At 56.0% G+C, this 17,277-nt stretch overlaps 1 protein-coding gene across 5 annotated transcripts; it reads right to left on the reverse strand.

The window, feature by feature from the left end:
• Positions 1-855: 855 nt before the first annotated feature.
• Nlgn4x (neuroligin 4 X-linked) lies at positions 856-16,337 on the reverse strand. 5 transcript variants are annotated; one of them, XM_087903211.1, is made up of 10 exons: positions 15,260-16,337; positions 13,685-13,800; positions 8,790-8,877; positions 8,075-8,144; positions 6,801-7,409; positions 6,161-6,220; positions 4,888-5,049; positions 4,175-4,360; positions 2,876-3,905; positions 856-2,044 (listed from the first exon to the last, which is right to left on the reverse strand). In XM_087903211.1, the coding sequence occupies exons 5-10, from the start codon at positions 7,219-7,221 to the stop codon at positions 1,165-1,167; spliced, it is 2,739 nt and encodes a 912-aa protein (XP_087759337.1). In that variant the 5' UTR covers positions 7,222-7,409; positions 8,075-8,144; positions 8,790-8,877; positions 13,685-13,800; positions 15,260-16,337; the 3' UTR covers positions 856-1,164. The 5 variants fall into 5 exon arrangements, with proteins under 5 accessions (XP_087759337.1, XP_087759336.1, XP_087759335.1 ...); XM_087903210.1 differs by having other exon boundaries at positions 8,075-8,877; positions 15,260-15,731; positions 16,134-16,261; XM_087903209.1 differs by having other exon boundaries at positions 8,075-8,877; positions 15,260-15,731; positions 16,016-16,257.
• Positions 16,338-17,277: the final 940 nt, after the last annotated feature.

Here is a 17,277-nt window from a genome sequence, read left to right on the forward strand (position 1 = left end):
TACCACTGTACCTTAGCACTTAGCACCCAGCACTTAGAACTCAGCACTTAGGACATAGCACCTAGCACTTAGCACTTACCACTCAGCATTTAGCACTATACCTTAGCACTCAGCACCTAGCACCTAGCACTCAGCACATAGTACTTAGCACTCAACACAGCACTATAGCTTAGCACTCAGAACTCAGCACTTAGCACACAGCACTCAGTACTATAGCTTAGCACTGAGCACTTAGGACTTACCACTCAGCACTTCATACTTAGCACTCAGTACTTAGTACTTAACACTACAACTTAGCACTTAGAACTTAGCACTTACTACTTAGCACTGAGCACTCAGCACTTAGTACTTAGCACGATAGCTTAGCACTTAGCACTAACTACTTAGCAGTTAGTAGTTAGAACTTTGGACTCAGCACTTAGTACTTAGCACTAAAGCTTACTACTCAGCACTCAGCACTTACAATTTAGCACTCAGCAATTAGTACTTAGCTTAGCACTAAGCACTTAGCACTTAGCACTATAGCTTAGCACTTAGAGCTCAGCACTTAATACTTAGCACTCAGCACCTAGCACTTAGCGCTCAAACTTGGCACTTACCACTCAGCATTTAGCACCTAGCACTTAGTACTTAGCACTCAGCACACAGTACTTAGCACTCAGCACTTAGCACTCAGCACTTTGCATTTAGCACTCAGGACTTAGTACTTAGCTCTTAGTACTTAGCACTCAGCACTATGTCCCAAATATTTACAACAACCCAAGGAAAGACTGTGAGTAGCGGGGTCTAGGACTATAGGTGCCGTCACCCGGTGGGCGGGGCTAAGCCTGTGAGTGACGAGCCCGAGTCCCGACCTCGAGAAAACCGTTTATTGTCACCGCCTTCCCCCTCCCCGACGCGCTCTGTGCGAATGTCCCCAGATCGCACACGTACGACACGCGCGGGACGGTGATCACGTCTCCCCTCCCCACCCCCGTCTACAAAGTCTCCTTAAATACAGTCCTGGGCCACGCCACGCGGGAATCCGTGTCGCCACACCCGGTCCTATGTTTATTTATTTCGCGTATTTATAGTTTATATTTTCCTGCAGAGTCCGCGTGTCCTCGTGTCGAGATAAAAGTCCCCGGCCAGCACGGGTCCGAGGGAGTCCGCATGACGCGCCCGCTATACCCGCGTGGTCGAGTGCCCGTGCGGCAGGTTCTGCCCATTGCCACCGACGCCGCCTCCCGCGAAGGCGTTGAACGCGTGCAGCGCCCCAGACGAGCCCCCCGTGGCCGCGCCCGCCACGGTAATGGTGCTGGGCGCCACACGCGGGATGTCGTCGGGCGCGCGCCGCAGCGTGAGCGCGTAGTCGGGCGGGCCGGCCACGCGGATCCCTCCCGCCGCAGCGGCGTCTCCGTCTCCACCATCGTGGCGCTGGGGGGGCAGAGGCGGCGGCGGCAGCGGTGGCTTGGCCTGCCGGAAATCGTGTCCGCCGCCACCGCCGCCATGTTGCGTGTGCGCGGCACGTTGCGTGTGCTGCCGCCGGTGCGTCTCGTGGCGCCGCTTGTCCTTCTTGTAGTAGAGCGCGGCGAAGGCCAGGACGTTGAGGAACAGCAGCGAGGCGCCCACCGCGATGGTCACGCTCAGCTCCGCGGCGTAGTCGCGGCGCCGCGTTTCGATCAGCACCGTGGCGTCCTCGGCCCCGCCGCCGCCGCGGCTCCCGTGGGCGCGTCCTCCGTGTCCTCCTGCCGCCGCCGCCGCCGTGACCGGAGGCCTCCGCGTGACGGGCCGGGGCTTGGCGGGCCGGGCGGGCGCGGTGGCGGGCGCGGCGGTGGCGGTGCTGATGTAGGGCGGGGGGTCGCGCAGCCCGTGCAGGTGCGGCACCAGCTCCAGCCAGAACGCCACCTTCGCGGCGCGGTAGTGGTCGCGCACCCGCGGCCGCAGACCGATGTGCAGGTACGGCTGCTCCCGCGGCGTGTACTTGGACCAGGCCACCGCCTCGAACCGGTTCGGACGCGTGTGGATGAACTTGGTGTCCTGCGGCACGGGCTGGTTGGGGTCCCTGTGGGGGGAGATGGGACGGGGTAATGGGTGAGACGTGAGAGGTCACGCATTCGACTTCTGGTATCGTTCACGTGACACGTGATGTCGTGTGTCTAGTGTGTGACGTCATATAGGTGGCGACGACGTCACAGACCTAACATGCTGGGTCCTCCTGGGGTGCTGCGCTGAGTCCTCCCTCATGCCACATCACGTGTGTGGTACGTGATGTCACGTGTGGCGTGCAAGGCCTTGGACTCAGTGACTGTCACAAATTTTATACTTGACACCACACGTGTATCGACGACGTCACGTAGGTGACATGAAACGTCACAGGCCAGACCCATGACATCATGCGTTTTGCTCGGGGCATCATGGATGCAACACGTGAGGTCATGAATGAAATCGTCCTGCTCGCCATAGAGCAGCCGTGACATCGCCATTCCCAGCCGTGGCCCAGGTCTATGACATCACACGTGGCCGTAGCTGCCAAGGTCAGTCGTGACCTCATCTGTGATATCATAGACCACACTTGCGACATCGCTGCCCCTGTGTGGTCTATGACGTCATCTGTGTCGAGCGTGACCTCACGGATGACATCACTCCCAGCCGTGACCCCCACAATCTCACTCTACGCTGTGATGTCATGCATGACCCCACCCACCCCACGGTGACCCCACCCCAATCATTGATGACCCCACCGTGACCCGGCGATGTCACCTAAACCCTGACCCCACAGTGACCCCACCGTGACCCTTCTGGACCCCATGATGACCCCGCTATAATCCCATGATGACCTGTGATGACTCCACGATGACCCCCCATGACCCCGTGATGACCCCGCGCTCCTCACCCGGTCTTGGCGAAGTTGGTCCAGTAGGTCATGACGACGGCGCTGAGCATGACGTCACCGCGGGAGAAGTTGCAGGCGAAGAGCTCGGCGGGGCCAGCCATGGGGACGCCGAACACGTAGGGGACCTCGTCTCCGTGCGCGGCGGCATCGGCGGCCCAGGTGGGCCTCGCGGTGTCTCCATCGCCGTCCTCGCCGTCCCCGCGGCAGCGGTGCGCAAAGGCGTAGAAGTACGTGGGCGAGCCGTACCGCGCGTGCAGGTCCGCGGTGGCCACGGCAGGCGCCACCCACTGATGGTCGGTGAACAGCGCCACCAGCGCCCGCCCCCGCGCCGACGCGCTCTCCCGGGCCGCCCAGTCCGTGTACATGAACTTCACCGTCTCCCGCAGCGCCGACTGGCCCTCGGGGTCACCGTAGAGGCGGTCCACGAACGCGGACACCGCCCGGTCGAAGGCGCCAGGCGACACACCGCCGATATGCGTGTTATCGGCGTCATGCGTGTCGGCGGTGTCGGTGTTATCTGCGTCGACACGCGCATTATCCGTGTTATGCATGTTATCAGCACGGGCATTATCCGTGTTACCACCACCAACACGCGTGATATCCGTGTCCTCCATGTTATCGACACGCGTGTCACCCGAGTCGGCATCCGTGTCCACCAGGCCGTCCACGAAGCGCAGCCCCTCGGCCTGGTTCACGCCCAGCATGACGTCGTAGTTGAGGAACTCGCCCTGCTCCATGAGGATCTGCGGGTCGTCCGGGATCACGTCCCCGTCCACCACGGGACCGAACGCCACGTGGTAGGCCGCCGCCGGAGACACCCGCCGCCGCGACAGCTCCCGCCAGCCCGTCCCACGCAGGCACGACACCAGCGCTGCCGTGTCCGTGTCCGCCGTGTCTGTGTCCGCCGCCGACGCAGCTCCGCCGCACCCCACCTGCTCCGCCAGTGCCCGCGTGGACCGCGCCGGCTGGTAGTTCACCGCCCAGCTGGACAGCGCCGTGCCGCTCTGGATGATAGCCTTCTGGAACAGGCCTGGGGGGAGAGGTCAGGGGTTACACGAGGGTCAGGAGGGGTCACGGGGTCAGGGTGGGGTCACAAGGGGTCTCAGTAGGGGTCAGGCTGGGGTCACTGTGTGGTCCTGGGGTCAGCAGGGTCGTGACACTGCTCAGGGGGGGTCATGGGGTCAGCAGAGTCAGTGTAGGGTCACATGGAGGTCAACGCGGGGTCATGAGCAGGTCAGAGGTCAGGGTCGAGTACCGGGACCGCGTTACAAGGTCACCACGGGACCACACACGGCTCACCCTCCGAGTAGTGCGACAGCGTGAGGAGGCTGACGCAGGAGGCGCCAGCACCCGAGCCGAAGACGGTGACGCGGGCGGGGTCCCCACCAAAGGCGCCCGCGTTCTCCTCCACCCAGCGCAGCGCCTGGATCTGGTCCAGCAGCCCGTAGTTGCCCTTGGCGGCCTGGTCGCCCGTGCTCAGGAAGCCTGTGGGAAGGGATGGGGTCACGCACACGCTAAGCACACGTTAAGCACACACTGTACTCATCACATATGAAATGTAGAGCGTCACGGGGTCACAGGGGACTCGTGGTGGTTACAGCGGTCACGGGAAGGGATCAGGTTACGCACACACTGGCACACACTAAGCACACGCCTACCACACACTACACACATCACAAAAGAAATCGTACAGGGTCACAGGAGGGGTCATGGGGGCCATAGGGGTTACGGTGGGGCCATGGAGAAGGGATGGGAGTCATAAACACGCTAAGCATACACTGCACATCACACATATGACGTGGGCAGGGTCACGGGGGGTCACAACAGGGTTGTGTGGGTCACGACAGGATCATGAAGAGTCACACACATGTGACACGTCAAGCACACGTCACACACATCAGTCCAGGGAGGGGGCAGGGTCTGGACAGGGTCACGTTGGGGTTACTTTCGGGTTGTTGCACACGGACATGGCAAGAACACACCAAGCACACACGTGAGGCGGGGTCACTCACCCAGCACGCCCAGCCGGTAGTTGACGGTGACGACGATGACATCGCCATAGCTGGCGAGGACGCTGCCGTCCATCAGGTTCCCAGTGCCTTCCATGTAGGAGCCGCCGTGGATGTAAACCATGACCGGCCGCTTCCCGCTCCCGCCGCCAGGGTCGCGGGCGTCTGCGGGGAACGTGGGGTCACGGAGGGTCACGTGTCCCACTTCCCACCCCGTTTCCTGTCCCACGTCCCACTCTACTCCCTGCTTCCCGCCCTACTTCCTGTCCCGCTTCCTGCTTCCTGCCCTACTTCCTGCTTCCCGCCCTACTTCCAGTCCCGCTTCCTGCTTCCCGCCCTACTTCCTGTCCCGCCCTACTTCCTGTCCCGTGTCCCACCCTACTTCCTGTCCCGCGTCCTGCCCTACTTCCTGTCCCGCGTCCCACCCTACTTCCTGTCCCGCGTCCCGCCCTACTTCCTGTCCCGCGTCCCACCCTACTTCCTGTCCCGCGTCCCGCCCTACTTCCTGTCCCGCGTCCCGCCCTACTTCCTGTCCCGCTTCCTGCTTCCCGCCCTACTTCCTGTCCCGCCCTACTTCCTGTCCCGCGACCCGCCCTACTTCCTGTCCCGCCCTACTTCCTGTCCCGCCCTACTTCCTGTCCCGCTTCCTGCCCTACTTCCTATCCCGCGTACCGCCCCACTTCCTGCCCTACTTCCTGTCCCGCTTCCCGCCCTACTTCCCGCCCACTTCCTGTTTCCCACTCCAGTTGTCACCCCAAACCACAGAGGCAAATCTCCTCATGAATATGCAGATATATGAAAAATTGAGCGATGAATTTGCTGATTTATGCAAATATCCGCCCCTCACCCACCAGGGAACCCACTGACTGATGCCATCGAACACACGTGGGGAAGTTGCGTGTTCTGCGGCCGGGAGCCAAAACCAAGGGTTGGGAAAAAACAAAATACCATTGGTCCGCAACGCCAAGACGTCACAAAAACGATTTTCATTTTGAGTCACGACAAGAAGAGAAGGGTGCAGGGCGGACACGCATGTGTGCACGACCGGCTCAGAAGACAGCGGAAAAACAGTACAAAAAAAAAATAAATAAAATGTAAAAAACGAAAAACGTTATTGAAAGAGATGAGGTCATGCATCAGGGGCCAGGCGCGGCCAAAGCAAAAAAAGAAAAAGTTAAAAAGAAACCAAAAAAAGACGAGAACGATAAAAAAGATAAAAACCGATAAAACGACCAAGAAACGATAGTCGGTAAAAACGGTAAAGAAAAAACGCTACCTTCATCATCACCACGCTCGTTACTCGTGATGTCATCAGCGGTTTTCCCAGCGTTGGCTCCTGGGTTGGACGGCGGGGAAGGGGAGAACAAAAATTAACACGGAGTCTGCGGCCGACACGCGTGCCAAAAAGTCGGGGAAAGAGAGAGAGAGAGAGACGGAAAAACTGAAAACTCAGGAAACAGGGATCACGCGTGGGCTTCGAAAAACCAGGATCGTGAAAAACGAGATTGTTCCCGGAGATAGAGAGCAGACGCGCAGATCGTGTGAAAGGAAAAAAAATGAGAACTGCGTGACGGTGCACGCGTGACTTGTTATTGTGAAACACGGCGACGCCATACGGGGGAACAATCCGTGACCTCTGACCTCCACAGCGATGATGTCGCCCCGTGCACTCCCCATCCTCATGACATCATCATCCTATGACGTCACCCGACCCAAAACGTGAGAGATCAGTCGCTGCCTGTCTTTGCCCCATGACATCATCCCGTGTTCTAACTGTGACATCATCTGTGTCCCAACCATGACATCATCCCGTGTCCTAACCATGACATCATCCGTCTCCTAATCGTGACATCATCTTTGTCCTAAACATTACATCATCCGTGTTGTCCCATGTAATAACCGTGTCCCCTGCTCACCCGCCGGCGCATAGACGTTGAGAAACAAACAGTCCTCGCTCTGGTCCTGCACGTACGCGGCCAGCGCGTCCAGGTTGTCAGTGAACCACACGGGCAGCATGTCGCGCAGCAGCGCGCGCTCGTCCAGGTGCTGCGGGCACACGGGTGCGAACCGCGTGGCGTCGCGCACGCCGGGCCACGGGGACGGCGGCTCGGGCGGCTGGAACCGGCGCGCGCCCGTGGGCGGGGCCGCGTAGGGGACGCCCAGGAACTGCTCCACGGGGCCCAGCACGTCGCCCGGCAGCGCCGCCCGCAGCCCACGCAGCTTCCCGTACCGCGTGCTCACCACGGGCGCCGGCGACGCCCACGCCCGCGCGCAACACGCCCAGGCCAACACGTAACACGCCAGCGGCTGCCACGGCGCAGGGAGGGGGCGGGCCATGGGGGCGGGGGGAGGGGACACGCGTGACGGACGGGAATCAGGGGTCAGCAGCGGGCGAGCACACGTGTGGCGGCGGCGACGGGCAGGCGAGGCCTTTTCATGGCGGGGCTGCGCGGGGTTGGGCCGCAGAGCTGTCAATCATGGCTGAGCCCAGCGCACGCTCCCGGTGTCCTCAGCAGCTGCTCAGCCTAGCGTGAGAGATGAGTGGCGGTGAGGGCCGGGCTCACGCGGGACGTGGATCCGCAGGCACTCGCATACGTTGTATCACCCGTGTGACGTAACGCATCACACGTATACACAGACACGCACAAACACATGCAAAACACACGCATACATGTCCGCCTGACGTGAAGGGGTATGTCTGATGTGTACGTTTGTGTGCGGTTGTGCAGACACGTGTGTCCTACGTGATGCGTGTGACCCTACATGCATCGACGTGCACGAGGAACACAGCACGTGTATGACGTGTACTTTACACATCCTGCCCTACTTCCTACCCCTTCCAGTGCACACACGCACGTGCACACGCGTGTACAATGATGACCGGGTCTTCCGCCTACCGGGACCCTGTCCACATGCATGTAATACACAACAGACACACGTGTGATCCGTAAACACACGTACGATGCATCACGTCATCGCTACATGCGTGTGAGTCAAACACTTATGCGCACACCTGACACATTGCACATGGGACTCACGCCTCCGTGCACAAGGGTGCACACGGGATCACATGAACAAACAGGCGAACAAACACATGGACTCACACACAAAATCACGCCTCCTCCTGTCCCCTCTACAGAAACTGCACACGCCACACACATGCTTACGCATCAGGCACAAACACGCTTACCCTGACATCCGCGTCCATTGACGTCACCCAGAGCGCGGCTCTAAGGCTCTGCCCGTCTCAGCACAGCGGCCTGCGGGGGACATGGGACGACACGGGGAACGATGTCACGCAGCACCAAGTCCCACCCCGCCGGCACACGCGTGACGTCAGATCCCAGGTGGGGATTCTTTCGCTCACACGCATGCAAGCTCGGCGCTGTCCACACGTGAAATGCAGGGAGAAAATGGATGGAAACACGGAGGATGGAAATGAGCGCTGTACACGGGGAGAACACGTGAGCCAGGTCGGTTGTGTGTAATGAAAACATGCGGGAAACAAACATGGAAAATTGAACAGTTTTAATGCACACAAAACAAAAACGTAAAATACACGGAAACGTGAACGGTTCCGCGTCTAAACCGCGGGGAACACAGAAACCCCCATGGACAGGCAGGATGAATGTCCACATGCATCATGAGCCATCGAAAGCGTGAACTGCACGCCAGTCTGTGTCTGCAAATAAACGATGGACCGAACTGAGCGTGTAAAAGGCGTGAAAAAAACGGACAGCAACACGTGTGGAACACGGGAACCTACGTCACCCGTGTGGAGGAATGACCGACAGAACATGCGGTGACGTCATGCGGCGGTCACAGTGATGTCACACAATGATCATGATGTCGCCCGGTGACGGTGATGTCGCCCGATGAAGGCACACGCATGGCCGGGCGGTCACCTTTCACCGACGCCGCATGTCAGCACACGCCACGGGGGTCCCGCGTGTCCTTCCGCGTGTCAGGCAACATCCCACCTGGGTGCGAGGCCTGGGGGAAGAGAAGAGATTTGTGTCACTGTGGCAGGGAGACACGATCACGTGTGCAGTCACGGCGACAACACGCATCCGAGCTGGACTCGGGACCCAGCACCCTGCACAGAGGACTCAGCACACAGCACCCAGCATCCAGCAAGGACTCAGCACCCAGCAACTTGCACTGACCATTCGGCACGGAGTACTCAGCACCCAGGACTCAGCACCCAGTACTCGGCACTTAGCACTTGGATCTCAGCACTCAGCACTGACTACTTAGCTCTCATAAGTTAGCACTCAGCACTTAGAACTCAGCACTGAATACTTAGCACTCAGCACTTAACACTATAGCTTAGCACTTAGCACCCAGCACTAAGCACTTAGCAGTCAGCACTTAGCATTCAGCACCTAGCACTCAGCACTCAGCACTTAGCACTCAGCAGTTACCACGCTGCACTGAGAACTCAGCACTCAGGTCTCACCACTCAGCACCCAGCACTTAGCACTCAAAACGAAGCACTCACCACTTAGAACTTAGCACTCAGCAGTCAGCACTTAGCACTAAGCACTCAGCATTGAGTACTTAGCACTCAGCACTCAGTATTTAGAACTCAGCACTCAACAGTTACCACTTAGCACTCTGCACTCAGGACTTAGCAAGCAGCACTTAGCACTCAGCACTGAGCATGCAGCACTGAATAGTTAGCACTCAGCACTCAGTACTTAGCACTTAGCACTCAGGACTTAGCATGCAGCTCTAAGTACTTAGAACTCAGCACATAGCAGTCAGCACTTAGCATTCAACATCAAGTACTCAGCACTCAGCACTCCACAGTTAGCACTCAGCATTCAGCACTTAGCACTGAGTACTTAGCACTCAGGACTTAACACTGAGCACCTAGCACTGAATAGTTAGTACTTAGCACTCAGCACCTAGCACTCAGCTCTTAGAACTCAGCACTTAGTACTGTAGCTTAGCACTTAGCACTCAGAGCTCAGCACTTAGCATTCAGCATTCTGCACTGTAGCTTAGGACTTAGCACTCAGCACTCACCACCCAGCACTTAGTACTTAGCACTGTTGCTTAGCACTCAGAACTTAGCACTCAGCACTTAAGCTTAGCAATTAGCACATAGTAGTTAGCACTCAGCACTTAGCACTTTGCACTCAGCGCTGACCACTCAACACCCAGCACTCAGTACTGTAGCTTGGGACTTAACACTTTGCACTCAGCACTTTGCACTCAGCACCTAGCACTTAAGAGCTCAGCACCGAGCACTCACCATCCTGTAAGGAGGACTCAGGACCCAGCCCTCAGCATCTGGCACGGAGGACTCAGCACTCAGCACCCTGCATAGAGGAATCAGCACCCAGCACCCAGCAGTCTGAATTCTACACAGAGGACTCAGCACTCAGCACCCAGCAAGGAGGACTCTGCACCAGCACTTTGCACCCTGCATGGAGGACTCAGCACAGTACAATACAAGGATATTATACAAAGGACTAAGCACCTAGCACCCAGCTGTCAGCATCATGCAGAAGACTCAGCACCCAGCACTCTGCATCCTGTACAAAGGACTCAGCATTCAGCACCCAGCTTCTTGTACGGAGGACTCAGCATGCAGCACTCAGCACCCTGCATGGAAAACTCAGCACCCATAACTCAGAATTTCTCATGGAGGACTCAGCACCCAGCACCCAGGCAATTGTACAAAGGACTAAGCATATAACACCCAGACTCAGCACCCTGCTCGGAGGACTCAGCACCCAGCACCCTGCACAAAGGACTCAGCACCGAGCACCCTGCACAAAGGACACAGCACCCAGTACCCAGGATCCTCCAAGGAAGACTCAGCACCAAGCACTCAGCATCCTGCACGGGGGACTCAGCACTCAGCACCCAGCATCTCTCAAGGAGGACTCAGGACCCAGCACTCACCACCGTGTTCAGAGGACTCAGCATCGAGCACCCAGCACTCAGCATATTTGACGGAGGACTCAGCACCCACCACTCAGCATCCTACACAGAGGACTCAGCACCCACATTCAGCACCCTGCTCGCAAGACTCAGCACCCAACACCCAACACCCTGCACAGAGGACTCAGCTCCCAGCACGGAGGACTCAGCACCCAGCACTCAATAACCTGCACAGAGGACTCAGCACCCAGAATCCTGAACGGAGAACTCAGCATTCAGCAACCAGCACTCTGCATGGAGAACCTAGTCCCCAGCATTCAGCATCGTGCACGGAGGACTCAGCATCCAGCACTCAGCACCAAGGACTCAGCACTTAGCACTCAGAACACAGCACTCAGCACTAGCACTCAGCACTTAGCACTTAGAAGTCAGCAGTTAGCATTCAGCACTTAGCACTCAGAACTTAGCACGAAGTACTGAGTACTTAGCACTCAGATTTTGAACTCAGCACTCAACACTTACCACTTAGCACTCAGCACTCAGGACTTAGCATGCAGCACTGAATAGTTAGCACTCAGCACTCAGTACTTAGCACGCAGCTGAGTACTTGGCATTCAGCACTTAGACGTCAGCACTCAACACTTAGCACTTAGCAGTCAGCACTTAGCATTCAACATCAAGCACTCAGCACTCCGCAGTTAGCACTCAGCATTCAGAACTGAGTACTTAGCACTCAGCACTGAGCACCTAGCACTTAGCACTCAGGACTTAGCATTAGGCATTCAGCACTTAGCACGCAGCACCGAGTACTTACCACTCAGCACTTAGAAGGCAGCAGTTACCACGCTGCACTGAGAACTCAGCACTCAACACTTAGCTCTTAGGACACAGCACTCAGCACTCAGCACCTAGAACTCAGCACTTAGTACTATAGCTTAGCACTTAGCACTCAGCACTTTGCACTCAGCACCTAGCACTTAAGAGCTCAGCACCGAGCATTCAGCATCCTTAACAAAAGACTTAGCACACAGCAGTCAGCACCCTCATGGAGGACTCAGCACTCAGCACTCAGCACTAAACATCCAGCATCCTTCATGGAGGACTCAGCACCCAGTACCCAGCATCCTGCATGGATGACTCAGCACCCCGCATCCTGCAAGGAGGACTCAGCACCCAGCACTCAGAAACTTGCATGGAGGATTCAGCACCCAGTATCCTGCATGGAGGCCTCAGCACCAAGGATATTGTACAAAGGACTAAGCACCTAGCACCCAGCTGTCAGCACCATGCACAGAGGACTCAGCACCCATTACCCAGGATCCGCCAAGGAAGACTCAGCACCCAGCACTCAGCATCCTGCACGGAGGACGCAGCACCCAGCACTCTGCATCCTGTACAAAGGACTCAGCATTCAGCACCCAGCATTCAGCTTCTTGTACGGAGGACTCAGCATGCAGCACTCAGCACCCTGCACAGAGAACTCAGCACCCAGCACCCAGGATCCTGCATCGAGGACTCAGCATTAAGCACCCAGCATCCTGCACGGAACTCGGCACCCAGCACGCAGCAAGGAGTACTCTGCACCCAGCACTCAGCACCCTGCATGGAAGACTCAGCACCCATAACTCAGAATTTCGCACGGAGGCCTCAGCACCCAGCACCAAGGATATTGTACAAAGGACTAAGCACATAACACCCAGACTCAGCACCCTGCTCGGAGGACTCAGCACCCAGCACTCAGCATCCTGCACGGAGGACTCAGCACTCAGCACCCAGCATCTCTCAAGGAGGACTCAGGACCCAGCACCTAGCACTCACCATCATGTTTAGAGGACTCAGCATCGAGCACCTAGCACTCAGCATCCTACACAGAGGACTCCACACTCAGACTCAGCACCCTGCACCGAGCACTCAGCATTCTGCACAGAGGAGTTAACACCCAGCACTCAGCTTCATGCTCGGAAGACTCAGCACCTAGCACGCAGCACCCTGCATGAAGGATTCAGCACCCAGCACTCAGAACCCAGCATCCTCCACGGAGGACTCAGCACCCAGCACTCTTCATGGAGGACTTAGCACCCAGCATCCAGCATGGAGGACTCAACACACATCACTCAGCTTCATGCACGGAGGACTGAGCACACAGCACTCTGCATCCTAAAGGAGAACTTAGCACCCAGCACTCAGCACACAGCACTCATCATCTTCCACAGAGGACTCAGCACCCAGCACTCAGCATCCAGGACCCAGCATCCTGCTCAGAGGACTCAGCACTCAGCACCCTGCACTCAGTATCCTTCATGCAAAACTCAGCCACCAGCACCCAGGATCCTGCATGGAAGACTCAGCACCTAGTACTCAGCATCCTGCATGGAGGACTCAGCATTCAGCACTCAGCATCCTGCACAAAGGACTTAGCACCCAGCACCCAGCACGGAAGACTCTGCACCCAGCACTCAGCATCCTGCACAGAGGAGTCAACACCCAGCACCCAGCATGGAGGACTCAGCACCCAGCACCCTGCACTCAGTATCCTTCATGCAAAACTCAGCCACCAGCACCCAGGATCCTGCATGGAAGACTCAGCACCTAGTACTCAGCATCCTGCACAAAGGACTTAGCACACAGCATCCAGCACCCTGCACGGAGGCCTCAGTACAGAGCACTCAGCCTCCAACATCGAGGACTCAGCACCCAGCACTTAGAACCCAGCATCGTTCATGGAGGACTCAGCACCCAGCACTCTGCACCCTGCATGGAGGACTTAACACACAGCATCCAGCACCTAGCACTCAGCATCCTGCACGCAAGGCCCAGAGCTGTGCGCACGACACGGATGTCACAGGATGATCACACGATGTAAGAATCAGACAGAAAATCTGCGACAGATGTGAATCTCACTCACGTGTAGTAACAACACGCGTGCACACATACGCGGATGCAGAGTGGATTTCCCCCGTAGGGACGTCATGCACAGGAGAAGGACGTCGTGGATCCTCAACACGGAATCAGATTTCGATCCTTAAAGAAATCAATAAAAGTATAAGTAAGATACGAGACACGAAGTTTTACATCCCGTGTGCACGGTTGTGCGTGGTGCGGTGTCTACCTCGGGCCACAAACGTGACACATGTAGTATAAAATATCACGTGAAATTAAAATCTTCTATTCTGCATGAAATTCTACTTAAGAAATCACACGAAGCATGTGATGGCCACACGGAACACGTTACAAGAGTGGCAACACCAGGAAATAAAACAGTAAGGAACGGGACTGCGAATATGTAATAAAAAATTCAAGACGTGAAAACTAAGAAATTAAAAAATGTTAAAAAATTAATAAAAATTACACAATTAATCATGAAACTAAGAAACTGATAAACATTAAAAATTAATAAAAACTAGAAAATTAATTATGAATAATAATTAATAAAATTAATTCATAAAATCCCATAAATATCAAACTATAATTTAGTTTACATTTAGTTACAATTATATTGATATGTAATTATACTTTAAATTGTACTTAAATCATAGTATTTTTAAATACTACATTTTAATTTAATATAAAGTATAATTTATTTTAAACTGATTCAAATTAATTTAAACTAAATTATAAAAACACATGAACATGAAAAAAAAAAATAATAAGGGTCCAGCCTGTTCTCCCTGCCCTAGGCATGAAGGGGGCGGGACGAGGGGCCGGCGGGGTGATTGACAGCTCCTCGGAGACCCCGCCCCCCGGCCGCCGCCGCCGCGGCGCGCGCACTGCGCCAAATCCCGGAGCCGAAGGAAAATTAAAAATTCAACCGCAAAAATAAAATAAATAAATATAAAAAAAATTAAAAAGAAGCCACGCAGCCAGGAACGAATGAAGGAGGTGAATGAATGCAGCGTCCCGGCCGCTCCCCCCCAACCCCAGGCCCCGCGGGGACGGCGCACGTGGCAAAAAAAAAAAAATTAAAAAAACCCTAAATTTAAATTTAATGCAAAACTAAAAGAAACGGAAAAATTTAAAAATGAACAGAAAAAAAATAAAGATTTTTTTTTGGGGGGGAGGAATAAGGGAAAACGGAAACCGGGAGGGGAAAAAAAAATAAAACCGGGCCGGGAAAAAAAAAAAAAAAAAAAAAACACCGGGTGAAAATAAAACACACACACACACACAAAAGACCCGGATGACACCGGAAAAAACCGGCGAACACGAGACTGAAATCCTGACTGGATTGCAACGAAATTAAACGGACCGGAACGCGGAACGCGGACCCCGGGCCCGGCCCCTCCCCCTCCCCCTCCCTCCCGGGGCCAAGATGGCGGCGCGGCGCGCGGAGGGGGGGAAAAAAACGGAAAAATTAAAAATCCGTCCGAAAAAACTAAAAGAAATTAATTTACGCAGAATGATTAAATAGTAAAAATTTTGAAAACCCCGAAACCGAAATTGAAACCACGGGGAACGTCGAACCCCGGCGCCCGCTCCGTACCTGCGGGCGCGCGCGCGCGCGGCGGGGTCGCGAACCCGAGAAAACCGCACAAACTCCCGAGAACCAAACGAGAAAGAGACGGAGGAGAATCAGATGGAATCAGTGACCGGAAACCGCACGCAGTCAACTCCCGCGGCGACCCGAGAACACCGACGCGGAGCCTCCCGGTCCTTCCCGGTTCCCGGCGGGCGCAGCGGAGGACGCAGCCCGGGCCCCGCCCCCTCCGCGCGGCGCCCGCCTCCCGCGCGCGCTCATTGGCCGCTGGCCGGCGAGCAGCAGCCAATGGGAGACCCGGAGGCCTTGGCGACAGGGGCGGGGCGGGACTTCGAGCGAGACGGTTTGAGTGACGGGCAACGCGAAAGGAGTTCCGGTCCCTTCCGGTTTCCGACGGTTTCCCCCGGTCTGTTCCGGTGTCTGCCGGGGCGCTCCCGGTCACTTCCGGTCCGTCGAGCCGCGGTCCAGGTCAATAGCGCTGTGTACGGGACGAGACCGGAAGTTAGGCTTTAGAGGCGCTGAGCATCATGGGAGTCGTAGTAGTTCCCGCATTGCGACGCGTTGGATGCTGGGAACCCCGTCCGCGACCACGGCGGGGGCCTCGCAAACGGGGCAGCCGCGGGCTTTTCCGGTTCAGACGGGAATTCAGGGTTAAACGGACGCGCCTTCTGGGAGATGGAGTCCCCCGGGATCACGGCGTACCGCTCATGGTGGGGTGGGGGCCTCGGGAACGGGGCAATCAAAGGCGTTTCCGTTTGGTACCTGAAGTTCCGTTCGCGACCGCGGAGGACTATGGGAGATGTAGTTCACCCGCGACACCCGCGTATCGACCACGCGTAGGATTCGTTAAAGCGGCAGCCACGGCCATTTCCGGACCTACCAGAAGTTCGGTGGGAAACCGCTGAGCCTTCTGGGAGGTACAATTCCCCACGGACACCCGTCCAGCGTCACTGCGGGGCCTCGTGTCTATGGCACCCACGGCCGCTTCCGGTCTGCAACGGAAGTTAGGTGGCATACCGCTGAGGTTTCTGGGAGATGTAGTTCACCTGGGAGTCCCTTCACTGGTCGGTTCAGTAGCGAACACGTCCGGTTATACCAGCGGTTGGAGTGACGCCTAAGGACACCGGAAATGCGTCAGGGACGGGCCGCCGGGCCTGCTGGGAGATGTAGTACTCTCAGAGAGACTCACGCTGGCTCAGTACTAGTTTGCACTGGGAATAGAAGATGTGTTTTACTGCCGGAAATCAGATGCCCTGGGGCAGCAGTGCATGCTGGGAGATGTAGTTTACTCAGGGAGGCCCGGATTGAGTCTCTGGTCTGGAGTCCCTGCCCAGCACTGGTTTATACTGGGATTCAGGAGAACAGACTTGACAATGCTGAGTGCTAAGTGCTGAGTGCTAAGTGCTGAGTGCTACATGCTAGTGCTGAGTGCTGAGTGCTACATGTGAGTGCTAAGTGCTGAGTGCTGAATGCTAAGTACGAAGTACTGAGTGTTAAGTGATGAGTGCTAAGTGCTAGGTGTTCAATGCTAAATGCTTAGTGCTCAGTGCTAAGCTATAGTGCTGAGTGCTAAGTGCTACACTTAAGTGCTGAGTATAAAGTGCTGAATGCTAAGTGCTAAGGGCTAAGTGCTGAGTGCTAAGGGTTGAATGCTAAGTACTAAGTGCTAAGCTTAAGTGCTGAGTGTTAAGTGCTGAGTTCTGAGTGCTAAGTGCTGAGTGTTGAGTACTAATTGCTGAGTGCTAAGTGCTAAGTACTAAATGCTGAGTACTAAGAGCTAGGTGCTAGGTGCTCAGTGCTAAGTGCTGAGGGCTAAGTGCTGAGTGCTGGGTACTAAGTACTGAGTACTAAGTGCTGAGTGCTTAGTGCTGAGTGCTGAGTTCTAAGTGCTAGGTGCTGAGTGCTAGGTGCTTAGAGCTGAGCGCTAAGTGCTGAGTGCAAAGTGCTGAGTGCTAAGTGCCAGGTGCTGAGTGCTAAGTGTTGAGTGCTAAGAGCTGAGTGCTGAGTACTCAGTGCTGAGTGCT

This window comes from Myodes glareolus, chromosome X (assembly GCF_982192425.1).
Source record: "Myodes glareolus chromosome X, mMyoGla1.1, whole genome shotgun sequence".
NCBI classification, from domain to species: Eukaryota; Metazoa; Chordata; class Mammalia; order Rodentia; family Cricetidae; genus Myodes; species Myodes glareolus.